The following is a 12,833-nucleotide window of genomic DNA, read 5'->3' on the forward strand; positions in this document are numbered from 1 at the left end:
CCCACCCTTAAAAAAAAAAAAATAATAAAAAAAAAAAAATTAAACCGGGTGATTTGTCTGTGCTTACAAAAATTTGCTTATTTTGATTCCAAACATTATGAGCAAAGGCAAGTCTTCATGATCTAAGAGAAAACAAAATGAGTACTTGTTAGAACATGTTCCAAAAATATCTTGAATTATTTAAAAGAATATTTCCTGGCTCGCATAAAATGGTCTCTATTTCAGACCGTCGACAACCTTCAAAGAATTTGATAAAATCCTTTTGGTGCTTTTGGTGGAACTCTGCAAACAATCTACTCTGAAGCACTCCCTTGAAGATTTTCAGTAGAACTTTGCAGTGGACTTCAAAGAAGAGGAATAAGAAAAAAAAAAAAAACAGTTCATGTTTTGCTGTTTCAATCTTGTCATGGCACCATTTCTTTATTAAAGTTATGCATAACCTTCCAAGTAGCTCATCTTACAGTATGTGTTAAACTTCATGACGTTATTAGAATACCAGTCAGTCAGATCAGCATCGCGAACAGCAGCAGAATGAAGCAACATGTTTGTCACGAGCTGATACAAGAGGAGTGCGAGTGCGCCGTGAGGAAACGGGGGAACCGGCAAAGACACCCAAAGGCAGATGAGGGAGATTGATGCAATAGTGTGGGAGATAAATAAGCAAGAAAGCCAAAGAGGAAGACACCCAGAACAGTTCACGGAAAGAGGGAAGATGAGGGTATAAAAAAAACCAAACAAACATACACAAACACAAAAATGAGGAGACAGAAATGTAACAGGACCAGATCAGAGCCTTCAGACTCTTCATTCTAGTTAACGCCACACTGAGAACTCAGACGGAATCTGAGATTTTATAATACAGTTTTAGAGTTTTTAACATCACCAGTGCAACTCTGGCCTCTATCAGTCTGAATATATTCCTGCTTTATCATTCAAGGAAGCTAGGCTAGTGTGCACGCACAACACTTACATGACCCCGTGTAGTCAAAGCAGAAAAAGCAGCCTAAAAACATAACGCCATGGCAAAAAGCATGCAAAGCAATGTGGGAGACACTTTTAAAAAAAAAAGAAAAGAAAATGAAAATAAATACATCTCGGGATAAAAAAAAAAAATCTTATTACATTATCTTAAATTTTTCCTTTTCTTGTTCTGTGTTTCATATATATATATATGTATATATATATATCCTAAACACACATCTTTGTACATTTTGGTATAAGTTCTCTTTCTTGCAGGGTGTTAGAATGATAGAAGGGTGAGGTTTGGGCCAATCCCACTTCCCTGATTGCCATGTGCTGATGTGGGCGGGGCATCGGAAAGATGACTTCTCCCACTAAAATGTTTCTGTTTACGTGTCAGTCTCTCATTCTCTGCGGCAACTGTGGTAGGCAGCAACGGAGGAAGGGACTCAGCAGTGAGAGGACAAGCTTATAGAAGTCCAGAAAGTCCAAGACACAAGAAGTAAGATTGGACAACCAGTCGTTACTTCTTCTTTGAGACGAGAGGCAAAATCCCAGTCACGGACATCCACTATCTCTTATCTGGGAACAAAGGAAAAAAGAAATAGTGTAAAATTTTAAAACGACAGACACAGAATGCAATTGGCATATTGATCTTTCACAGGAACAGAGTTACTGTACCTTTGTTTACATCCGTGTCTGCTGCTGACCTCTCTGGCCTTTGGCGTATTAGATTATTGTACTTGACTTCGACCTCCTACAAAACAAATAAATAAATAATTTTACTCAGATCTGTAGATATATGAATGAACATTACTGTACAAGAGCTGGGGTGAAAAATAAGCAAAATTAGACTTTAGGGGTTGATATAGACATATTTGTGGGTAATGAACAGGATGTGGATCAAAGGTCATGTTGTGAAACAGACTGCTAACTTTTGTTCCATTCTGTACATTGTATCCTCTGTGGGTTTGTTTGTTTTCAAGTGAGTGTGACCATATTTGGAGTCTTTGAAACTGTGTTTTTCTTTGGGGAAACAGTAAAACAAAACAAAACAAACAAACAAACAAACAAACAACAACAACAAAAAAACAGCAAAACAACAAAGGAAACCTAAAACAGGAGGTGGGCAGCATGATGGCTTAGTAGTTAGCACTGTTGCCTCACAGCAAGGAGGTCATGGGTTCAATTCCCACCCGTGGCCTTTCTGTGTGGCGTTTGCATGTTCTCCCCGTGTCTGCGTGGGTTCCCTCCGGGTGCTCCGGCTTCCTTCCATATCCAAAGACATGCAGGTTAGGTGATTGGGAACTTTAAACTGTCCGTAGGTGTGCATGCAGGTGTGAATATGTTTGTCTATATGTGGGCCTGTGACAGACTGGCGTCCTGTCCAGGGTGAACCCCGCCTCATGCGCTATGACAACTGGGATCGGCTCCAGCCCCCCATGACCCTTCATTGGAGTAAGCAGTTGAAGATGAGTGATGAGTGAATAACACGAGTGGATTCATGACGTTTTTTTTTTTTTGGCTGCCCCACATAAACACAGTGTTTTTAATTCTTCCATGAATGGTGGGAGGTAGCAAGGGTGCTGTGCGAATCCACAAAAGATACCTTCAGATAGTTGAGGTTGGTCTGAAGGTTTCTAAGGTGACACAGGACCTGTCTGCTGAAAGACGAGAGGCTACCGGCCTGCGATGTTGACGAAAACCTCAAATTGATGCCAGAATCTGCAGCACAGCCGTGTGAGGTGCTCAGCTGTTTCCCTGTGGTTGATGCCAAGATGTCATCATCAGTGTTGCTCTCCCCTGGACCACCAAAACCTTCCAGGACAAGGTAACCTGCTGAGAGAGTCAAACAAGCTCAATGTGTAACTGCTGGCGATTATGCTTCTTTTCCAGGATGTACGCCACTCAAAAGTGTTTGAGTTCCATCAGTCCAAACAAACATGTTTTAATTAATAGGTATCAGCTTCATCAAACAAACACCTCTGTCCAAGGACTTCGCAATTACATAAGCTTTTCCCAGGAGTCCCCCGATCTCAGACACCAAGGGCCCAGAGGCATAAACATCACCACTGAGATAACTGCTGAGAACACCATGTTCAGAAAACAAAGAATCTGTCCACATCACAACCTGATAAGTTCTATCCATCCATCCATCCATTTTCTTCCGCTTTATCCGGAGTTGGGTCGCGGGGGCAGCAGCTCAAGCAAAGCCGCCCAGAACTCCCGATCCACACACACCTCCCCCAGCTCCTCCGGGGGAACCCCAAGGCGTTCCCAAGCCAGCCGAGAGATATAATCCCTCCAGCGTGTCCTGGGTCTTCCCCGGGCCCTCCTCCCAATGGGACGCGCCCGGAACACCTCTCCAGCGAGGCGTCCAGGGGGCATCCGGAAAAGATGCCCGAGCCACCTCAACTGACTCCTTTCGATGTGGAGGTGCAGCGGCTCGACTCCGAGCTCCTCCTGAGTGACCGAGCTCCTCACCCTATCTCTAAGGGAGCGCCCAGCCACCCTGCAGAGGAAACTCATCTTGGTCGCTTGTACCCGCGATCTCGTTCTTTCGGTCATGAGCCAAATCTCATGACCATAGGTGAGGATCGGAATGTCGATCGATCGGTAAATTGAGAGCTTTACCCCCCTACTCAGCTCTCTCTTCACCACGACGGTCCGATACAGCGACCGCATCACTGCAGACGCTGCACCGATCCGTCTATCGATCTCACGTTCCATCCGTCCCTCACTCGTGAACAAGACCCCCAGATACTTAAACTCCTCCACTTGAGGCAAGGACACTCCACCGACCTGAAGAGGGCAAAGCACCTTTTTCCGGTCGAGGGACACGGTCGAACGCCTTCTCCAGATCCACAAAACACATGTGGACTGGTTGGGCGAACTCCCATGAACCCTCGAGCACCCGATGGAGCGTGTAGAGTTGGTCCAGTGTGCTGCGACAAGGACGAAAACCACACTGCTCCTCCTGAATCCGAGGTTCGACCATCGGTCGAATTCTCCTCTCCAGTACTCTGGAATAGACCTTACCGGGGAGGCTGAGGAGTGTGATCCCCCTATAGTTGGAACACACCCTCCAGTCCCCCTTCTTAAACAGAGGGACCACCACCCCGGTCTGCCAATCCAGAGGCACTGTCCCGGATTGCCACACGATGCTGCAGAGGCGTGTCAACCAAGACAGTCCCACAACATCCAGAGACTTAAGGTACTCAAGACGGATTTCATCCACCCCAGGAGCCTTGCCACCGAGGAGCTTTCTAACCACCTTGGTGACTTCAGCCTGGGTAATGGATGAGTCCGCCTCTGAGTCCCCAGTCTCTGCTTCCTCTTCGGAAGACGTGGCGATGGGATTGAGGAGATCCTCAAAGTACTCCTTCCACCACCCGACAACATCCCCAGTCAGGGGATGAAACAGTGCCGGTGGAGAGCTGCTTCCGCCTCCTGAGGCGTCGGACGGTTTGTCAGAATCTCTTCGAGGCCGACCGATAGTCCTCCTCCATAGCCTCCCCGAACTCCTCCCAGACCCGAGTTTTTGATTTTTCTGATAAGTTCTAATTCTGTTGTAATTCTAATTCTATTCCAATTACATTTTTTCTCCAAATCTGATTGGTTAATCGTGTGAGATTTCAGACTGTATAATATCGGGGTAACAGTGGCAAAATATTCGACCGTTTCACATGTGGATGTATGACATGGCGCCCTGACCGGTGTTCTGACAAGATGTCAAATGTCATTCTTGTTCTTCGCGCAACTGCGCATGCGCTATATTGTTGGGACGTGGAACTGCTAATTTATGCGATGAGATGCACAATTCGAAAGAACACCGGCTGCGCACTGCTAGCTGTTACAGCTGTTAGCTGAGAGCAAGAGAAAGTTGCGCACCACCGCCAAAATGGGTGAATTTAAGCTACCATAAGAAAGTATTGATGTGGATTCTGATACAGAATTACGTTTCACATTTGATGGATTTTCACGTTTGGTGGATTACGCTGCGCCGTGACCACTGTTGGAGCGATGCCTCGGTTCGACGGTAACCCTCACGGACTGAATTAAAACTCAAAGTAAAGCTCAATTTGCAACTGTATAACAAGGGATGGGTAATGATAAGATTTTATTGATATTGATGCCATTATCGATTCCGCTTATCAATCCGATTACTTATCAATTCCCTTATTGATACCTCTTGTGAATTTTCTGTGTACTAAAAGTAGGTTTTACAGGTTTTCTATGTCAACAACATTTTAAAGTGGTCACTGGATCCTTGATGTCTGGACATAAATAAAATTTGTAGTTTTGTCAAAAGCATTTCCTTTCAGACATTTTGGTATGACTGTCTCTCCGTACATCTGAGCTGAGCTCAGATGGCTGCTGCACGTCAGCACAGGACGTCTCATTTTGGGAGGAAAAAAAAAAACGTCTTGATCTATTGCAGTTTGTTTGTATTACAACGTTTGGAAAGAGGTGTCAATTGATTTAAACTGCGTTTCGCTTTGAAGTTATTAATTCAGACTGGACTCTATCGTTCTAACTTGACTTGGCAGAGAGCCGCGCAGCGTTTTGAGCTGTGTGAACAGAACGGAGGACGATTCTCGTTTCTTTCTCGCAACAAGACAGCAGTCCCAGTTCGTGACTTTAATCCGCACAAAAGTGACTCCCAAGTGACATATTCAGGGATGAAAGTGGTGAAAAACAAAAAACTGGAACCCAAAAATTCCCCCCCCCCAACACCACCCACATGAAAATGTTTGAATTCTAGAAGCTCTGAAATACAGTAGTGTTCAGAATAATAGTAGTGCTATGTGACTAAAAAGATTAATCCAGGTTTTGCGTATATTTCTTATTGTTACATGGGAAACAAGGTACCAGTAGATTCAGTAGATTCTCACAAATCCAACAAGACCAAACATTCATGATATGCACACTCTTAAGGCTATGAAATTGGGCTATTAGTAAAAAAAAGTAGAAAAGGGGGTGTTCACAATAATAGTAGTGTGGCATTCAGTCAGTGAGTTTGTCAATTTTGTGGAACAAACAGGTGTGAATCAGGTGTCCCCTATTTAAGGATGAAGCCAGCACCTGTTGAACATGCTTTTCTCTTTGAAAGCCTGAGGAAAATGGGATGTTCAAGACATTGTTCAGTAGAACAGTGTAGTTTGATTAAAAAGTTGATTGAAGAGGGGAAAACGTATACGCAGGTGCAAAAAATTATAGGCTGTTCATCTACAATGATCTCCAATGCTTTAAAATGAACAAAAAAAAACCAGAGCCACGTGGAAGAAAATGGAAAACAACCATCAAAATGGATAGAAGAATAATCAGAATGGCAAAGGCTCACCCATTGATCAGCTCCAGGATGATCAAAGACAGTCTGAAGTTACCTGTAAGTGCTGTGACAGTTAGAAGACACCTGTGTGAAGCTAATTTATTTGCAAGAATCCCCGCAAAGTCCCTCTGTTAAATAAAAGACGTGCAGAAGAGGTTACAATTTGCCAAAGAACACATCAACTGGCCTAAAGAGAAATGGAGGAATATTTTGTGGACTGATGAGAGTAAAATTGTTCTTTTTGGGTCCAAGGACTGCAGACAGTTTGTGAGATGATCCCCAAACTCTGAATAAAAGCCACAGTTCACAGTGAAGACAGTGAATTATTATTATTAATAATATATAAACAAAAATAAATTAAAAAAATATGACAATTTGTAATACATTTGACTCTTTTACAACAACAAATGCTGAGCCATTAATTATTATACAGAAAACAAATGCACACAAACGTGCTGAGATGCGAACAGCTTATTGCTAATTTTAACAACGAAAATGCCATAGACATGCTAACGTGTTTTTAAGTTATAAAATACATCTATCAACTGTTTCAGAAGACCATAGCAGGTCGGTTTAACATAAAAAAGGTAAATATTACTCACAGACATACGCTCTTTTGGGTTTTAGTGGGGAAAAATTAAGATAAAGTGAAATAAAACAAAGAACCAACGAAGCAGCGGGTCAGATAAATGCTTCACTGCGTCAAGCTTCAAAGAAGAGCCGTTTGAAACGTTGATTACAGACCCTGCAGGGGTTCTGTAATCAATGTAGAGACATGATCATTTTCCCGACAAACACCCCCCAAAGCAATGGCCGCTCTGAAGAACCGATAAGGGAATTATTAAGTAAAAAGGCTATTGATCTCCGTGAATCGAATCATTTAATGAGCCCCTTTCACACCGGGCCCACTTTGATTTGCATCGTGTGGTGTCATGACAACGCCACATGAAAGCAACCCAGTGCCGAGACGATGTAGCTCAACGTCACAACAGCGTGAGGGGCACAAAGGACGAAGCAAATCGGACGCCAAAAATGAAACATGTTTAATTATTTTTGCATCCTGTTCTCGACGCAGAAATTAAGTGGTTTCAACGCAAGTCAGGGCAAGGCAACATTACTCGACGTGACTGGAAGCCACACCCTCACAATACAACGTTACCCGATGCCAATTTATGATTCCTACTGTGTTCCATTGTTCCTGAAGTATAAATCATGCAGGATTTTTTTAATACCACGTACACAATGCAGTAAAACTACACGCTCAAAAAGAGCACAGAAAAAAAAGCTGCTGCTGCAGCTCCTCGCTCTTCTCTCACAAATGTGTTTAAATAAAGTCCATAAAAGTCCTGCTCAGAGACTGACTGCCAGGACATGTCCACATGCAGTACAACTCCAGACATCTCCACATTTACTCACGGACGGTTCGTTCACGCGCATGCATGTGTGCATCTCACAGTCAAAGGAGGAAAGATAAACTATAACAGAACTCAGAGCGCAGACCTGCAGCTCAGCACAAGAACACATATAAAGTAGAAGAGAAATCAGACTGCACTGTCTGCAGCCAAACTGTGCACTCTGACTTCTCTGTGCAGAGAACCTACAGGCTGCGTCCTCACCTCCTCTCTGCCCCCTGCTGCGTGCACCTGACGCAGACATTCCTGCGTCGTCATGACACCACACGAAGCAACTCAAAGCAGCCCCGGTGTGAAAAGGGCTTTAATGATACCCGAAAAGAACCAGTTCTTGATACCCAACCCTACGTATAACCAGCACGAACATCCACAAATCATCACACACAACAGGGTTGTTCCCTAAATATCCAACCCTGATTCAGTTTAACACAAAGCTACAGCTCACACTTGAACAGGGCTAATGTCAACTTTCTTCCCTCTCTGCTCCATTCTGTCTGTGCTCACCATAATCCTCTGGAGAATCAAAGAAGCCTGTGTCTCCAGACCCCAGGTCCTGAGATGGGTCCTCTGTCTGGGAGCTGTTCCTCTCCGAGCCATTATGGACGATCACCCGTGAGCGGCTGTCTACAGGTGTCCGTAGAGAGGTGGTCCGGAGGAGACGGCTCCCTGTGGAGCGTTTGTTGCGCTCGCCAGCCTCCTGGGACATTAGCTGGGTCACCAGAACCTGTTTTAATGCTGCCACTAAGGAAAGAGTGAGGGTAGGAATTATCAGTAATGCACATAAACCAATGAAGTGACTTCATGCATCACAATCTAATGTTTCTTTTTTCAGCGTGCTTACATGTTTTCAGTGCTTCGTCTGCCCTGGAGGGAAACATGCTGAAGGAGTCGCCTTCTCTACAATTCTCCACCACTTGGTAAGGAAGGTCTGGGTCCACAAAACCTTCCTCCTCCTCCTCTTCCTCTGGCTTTACTCCCTCAAATGGATTATTACTTGCTAGAGTGCTCTGTGTCTCATCTCTAGATGCTGGACTGTTCTCTTTATCTGAGGGACAAAAAAACACAAAGATCTTGTCAAAGATCTTGTGAGTAAGGTATCGAATATGAGGACTGTACAAGATGCTGATTAACTGCTGATTTTAATAACCTGTAGACTGGGTGCTGCCTGTGGACGTCTGGTCCGGATCTCTACTCAGCCTGGAAACTCCTGCTGTGATGATCTCCACACCATCTCTGTCTCCTCTGACAAACGTGACAACTTGTGTTAGCAACACATTCAAAAAGCATCATCAGGTTACAGTAAACAAATGCCAAAATCAAGAAAGTGGCATACTCAGTTTGAGGTAACGGTATGACGCTATGAGGTTTGACTTTCATGGCATCAGCTTTCTGACTGATCAGACGCTGCCACCTTATGTGACAGACAGACAGACAGACAGTTAGCCGATCCAACAACTGGAACATCAGTGAAATAAACAAGTGATCAAAAGACATCAGGGCTCACGTTGTCTGATCTGACACAGTGGGCGCCATCAACTCATAGATCTGGGCTCCACTTTCGGACATTGAAAGGACAAAGAATGACCTGTTATCTGGGAGGAGAGATGACAGACAAATTTAAATTAGGGCAAATAGCATTTATCCAGATGTCACACTTATTCATATATTTTTTGAATAATCTGGTTTTGTAATTTTACAGACTGTCTTAAAAAAGCATTCTTTATACATCACTTTTTAATATAAAGTCTCACAATACACATAAAATTTCAAAATGGTCTGCATTAATGCCAACAATGTTACACAAGCTCACATGTGAGAGCTCATGTCAAGTGTGACATGTGGCGCCGTGTGTGAGATTTGTCATTGTCCAGATGGAATATGCCATTAGGAATGTCAGGTTTGTTGCGCATGTAAAATTTGTCATGTGCACGTGAGATGTCGTGCATGTAAGATTTGTCGTGCATTTGAGATTTGTCGTGTGTGTGAGATTTTTCGTTGTGTGTGGGAGATTTGTCGTTCTTCGTGTGAGATTTGTCATTATGTGTGTGAGATTTATCATTGCGCAGGTGCGATATGTCATTGTGAATGTGAGCGTTGTCATTGTGAATGTGATATTGGTCATTGTGCATGTGAGATTTGTTGTTTGTGTGAGATTTGTAGTTGTGCATGAGATTTGTCGTAGTGCACGTGAGATTTGCCATTGTGCATGTGAGATTAGTCATTGTGGATGTGAGATATGCCTTTGTGGATGTGCGAATTGTGAATGAATGAATCTATTTAGCACACACAGGTCAAAAACAACAAAAACATACCACGAAAGAGAGAAATAAAATAGTCCAACAATGCACCCATGTCCCCGAAAGAGTGTAGGCAGAAGCAAACGCTTGTAAACGCCCACCCCTTTAACCAAAATTAAAAATTATACATATGTATATAAAATTATATACGAGGTCTATTAGAAAAGTATCCGACCTTATTATTTTTTTCAAAAACCATATGGATTTGAATCACGTGTGATTACATCAGACATGCTTGAACCCTCGTGGGCATGCGAGAGTTTTTTCACGCCTGTCGGTTACGTCATTCGCCTGTGGGCAGTCTTTGAGTGAGGAGTCGTCCACCCGCTCGTCGATTTTTTTCATTGTTTAGGAATGGCTCAGAGACTGTTGCTTTGTTTGATAAAAATTTTTTCAAAACTGTAAGGCACAACTGAGTGGACACCATTCAATAAATTCAGCTGGTTTTCGGTAAAAATTTTAACGGCTGATGAGAGATTTTGGTCTGGTAGTGTCGCTTTAAGGACGGTCCACGGCGCCTGACGTCGATCTGCGCTTCGACGCGGCAGCGTCTCGCCGTTTCAAGTTGAAAACTTCCACATTTCAGGCTCTGTTGACACAGTAAGTCGTCAGAGAACAGAGAACTTTCAGAAGAAGTCGGCATGAGGAGTTTATTCGGACATTCCATTGTTAACGGTCATTTTGTAATGAAAGAACGTGCGGGCAGAGTCGCATGTCGGGCTGGACCCGACCGCGGGGGGTCGCGGCAGGAAAAACACCTCCGTTGGAAATCTTAATGGGCAAGTTGGAACATGCCCAAGCTGTTAAACAATTTCTCAGTTACTCACTTGTTGAAAGCCATTAAAAGCCGCCTGAATTCTACAAATGGTTTTCAACACGGAGGTGTTTTTCCTGTCGCGGCGCACACAGATTTGCCGAGTCGTCACGGAAACGACTCGGCGAATTTGCGCGTACGTCTTTCATTAAAAAAATGTCCTTAAACAGTGGAATGTCCGCATAAATTCCTCATGCCGGCCTCTTCTGAATCTTCTCTGTTCTCTCACGATGTCCTGGGTGAATTAAGCCTTAAATTAGGATGTTTTCAGCTCGAAACAGGCCGACGACAGCGCCTGGAAGCGCTGCAGGACGTCCCGCTCCGTGGGAAGTCCTTACACCGACAGAAACACCCCATAATCTCTCATCAGCCGTTAAACTTTTCACAAAAAACCAGCTTAATTTCTCGAATAGTGTCCACTCGGATATTCCTCACAGGTCCAGAAAAAATTTTGATAAAGCAACGCGCGCCGTCTCGAGCAGCGTGTGAAACAAAGGAATTCAGCCGAGAGGGCGGGACCACATCTCACTCAAGGCCTGCCCACAGGGAAATGACGTCACCGACACGCGTGAAAAAACTCACGCATGCGCACGAGGGTTCAAGCATGATTGGTGTAATCGCATGTCATTCAAATCCATATAGTTAAAAAAAAAATAAAAGGGTCGGTTTATTATCTAAGAGACCTCGTATATACCCATCACAACTGCTACAAAGTATACATTGATCCCTAAATTTGAATTAAAAAAAAAAACACAAAAAATGCAGTGCACGACAGAATCAGAACGCTATCAATCACAACACAACAGAATCAATAAACCTAATTTAACATGCCACAGCAAGTAATCATAATTTTTATAGAGCTTTTAAAACCACCCAAACTACCGAGTGATTTTATATTATCCAGGCAATTACTCCTAATATTTACACCTTTGACAGAAATACAATGACTTTTTACAGTACTTCGAATCTTCGATTTCTGAAATAATAATGTTCCTCGTAAATTGGAACTAGAATCCCTCATTTTAAACAGGTCCTGGGCGTGTTGTGGCAGAAGTCTATTTTTTAATTTGAACATAATTTGTATTATAATGTAAATCAATGAAGTCCCAAAATTTCAAAATATGCAAATGGACAAACAAGGGGTTAGTTGGCTCACGATAACGTTTCTTACTAATAACTCTTATAGCTTTATTTTTTAGTAAAAATATGGGATCTGTGTTAGATTTATAGGTGGTTCCCCAAACTTCAATACAGTAGTTCATGTGTGGAACAAGTAATGAGTGATATAAAGTAACTAATGAGTGTTGGGGGAGGAAGTCTTTTGCGTTATACAAAATGGCGATGATCTTTGACATTTTAGATTTAACATGATTTATATGTGTTTTCCAATTTAAATTATCGTCAATAAAGACCCCAAGAAATTTAGTTTCATTAACGAGTTCAATTTCAACATTGTGTATTTGTAAATTTCTACGTGTTCCTGGGCTTATTACCAAATATGATGTACACTGTTTTACCAAAGTGAAGCGACAATTTGTTATAATCAAACCATTCCTTAAACTTCTTGTAGTTCCCTCTCCATCGTGTCCAGAACCTGTCCCAAATGATACCCACTACAAAACACAGTCGTATCATCAGCAAATAAAATACAACTCACCGACTTGGAAACCAAACATATGTCATTAACACATAAAAGAAACAGCAAAGCCCTAAAGACTGAGCTCTGGGACACCCCACAAGTGCACCTCAAAAATCCTGGATTTATCCCACCCAAGTGAACATACTTGATACCTATTGTACAATTAGTTGGCTATCCAATCATGTGCTAATCCTCTGATGCCATACTTCCATAATTTATCTAAAATATGGGATGATCAATAGTATCAAATGCTTTCTGTAAGTCGAAAAAAAAAAAAAAAAACCTTTACAGTGTATTGTTTGTTCTCAATTGCATTTGTGATATGTTCCACAAAATCAATTATCTCCAGTGAAGTGGTATGATTTTTCCTAAATACATA

General features: G+C 42.8%; 1 protein-coding gene across 3 annotated transcripts in view; it reads right to left on the reverse strand.

Moving 5' to 3' along the window:
- Positions 1-393: 393 nt before the first annotated feature.
- Positions 394-12,833, reverse strand: part of arhgef12a (Rho guanine nucleotide exchange factor (GEF) 12a) — a 194,334-nt gene continuing 181,894 nt past the window's right edge. For 2 of the 3 annotated variants that reach the window (XM_034169300.1, XM_034169298.1), the window contains 8 exons: positions 9,209-9,296; positions 9,038-9,115; positions 8,852-8,946; positions 8,546-8,749; positions 8,209-8,445; positions 2,570-2,799; positions 1,642-1,717; positions 394-1,542 (listed from right to left, as the gene is read on the reverse strand). In XM_034169300.1, the coding sequence (XP_034025191.1) occupies positions 1,532-1,542; positions 1,642-1,717; positions 2,570-2,799; positions 8,209-8,445; positions 8,546-8,749; positions 8,852-8,946; positions 9,038-9,115; positions 9,209-9,296 (1,019 nt within the window). In that variant the 3' untranslated portion in view covers positions 394-1,531. The remainder of the gene's footprint in view (positions 1,543-1,641; positions 1,718-2,569; positions 2,800-8,208; positions 8,446-8,545; positions 8,750-8,851; positions 8,947-9,037; positions 9,116-9,208; positions 9,297-12,833) is intronic. The other variant, XM_034169299.1, reaches the window with a different exon arrangement.

The sequence above is a fragment of the Thalassophryne amazonica genome, chromosome 4 (assembly GCF_902500255.1).
Source record: "Thalassophryne amazonica chromosome 4, fThaAma1.1, whole genome shotgun sequence".
Taxonomy (NCBI): domain Eukaryota; kingdom Metazoa; phylum Chordata; class Actinopteri; order Batrachoidiformes; family Batrachoididae; genus Thalassophryne; species Thalassophryne amazonica.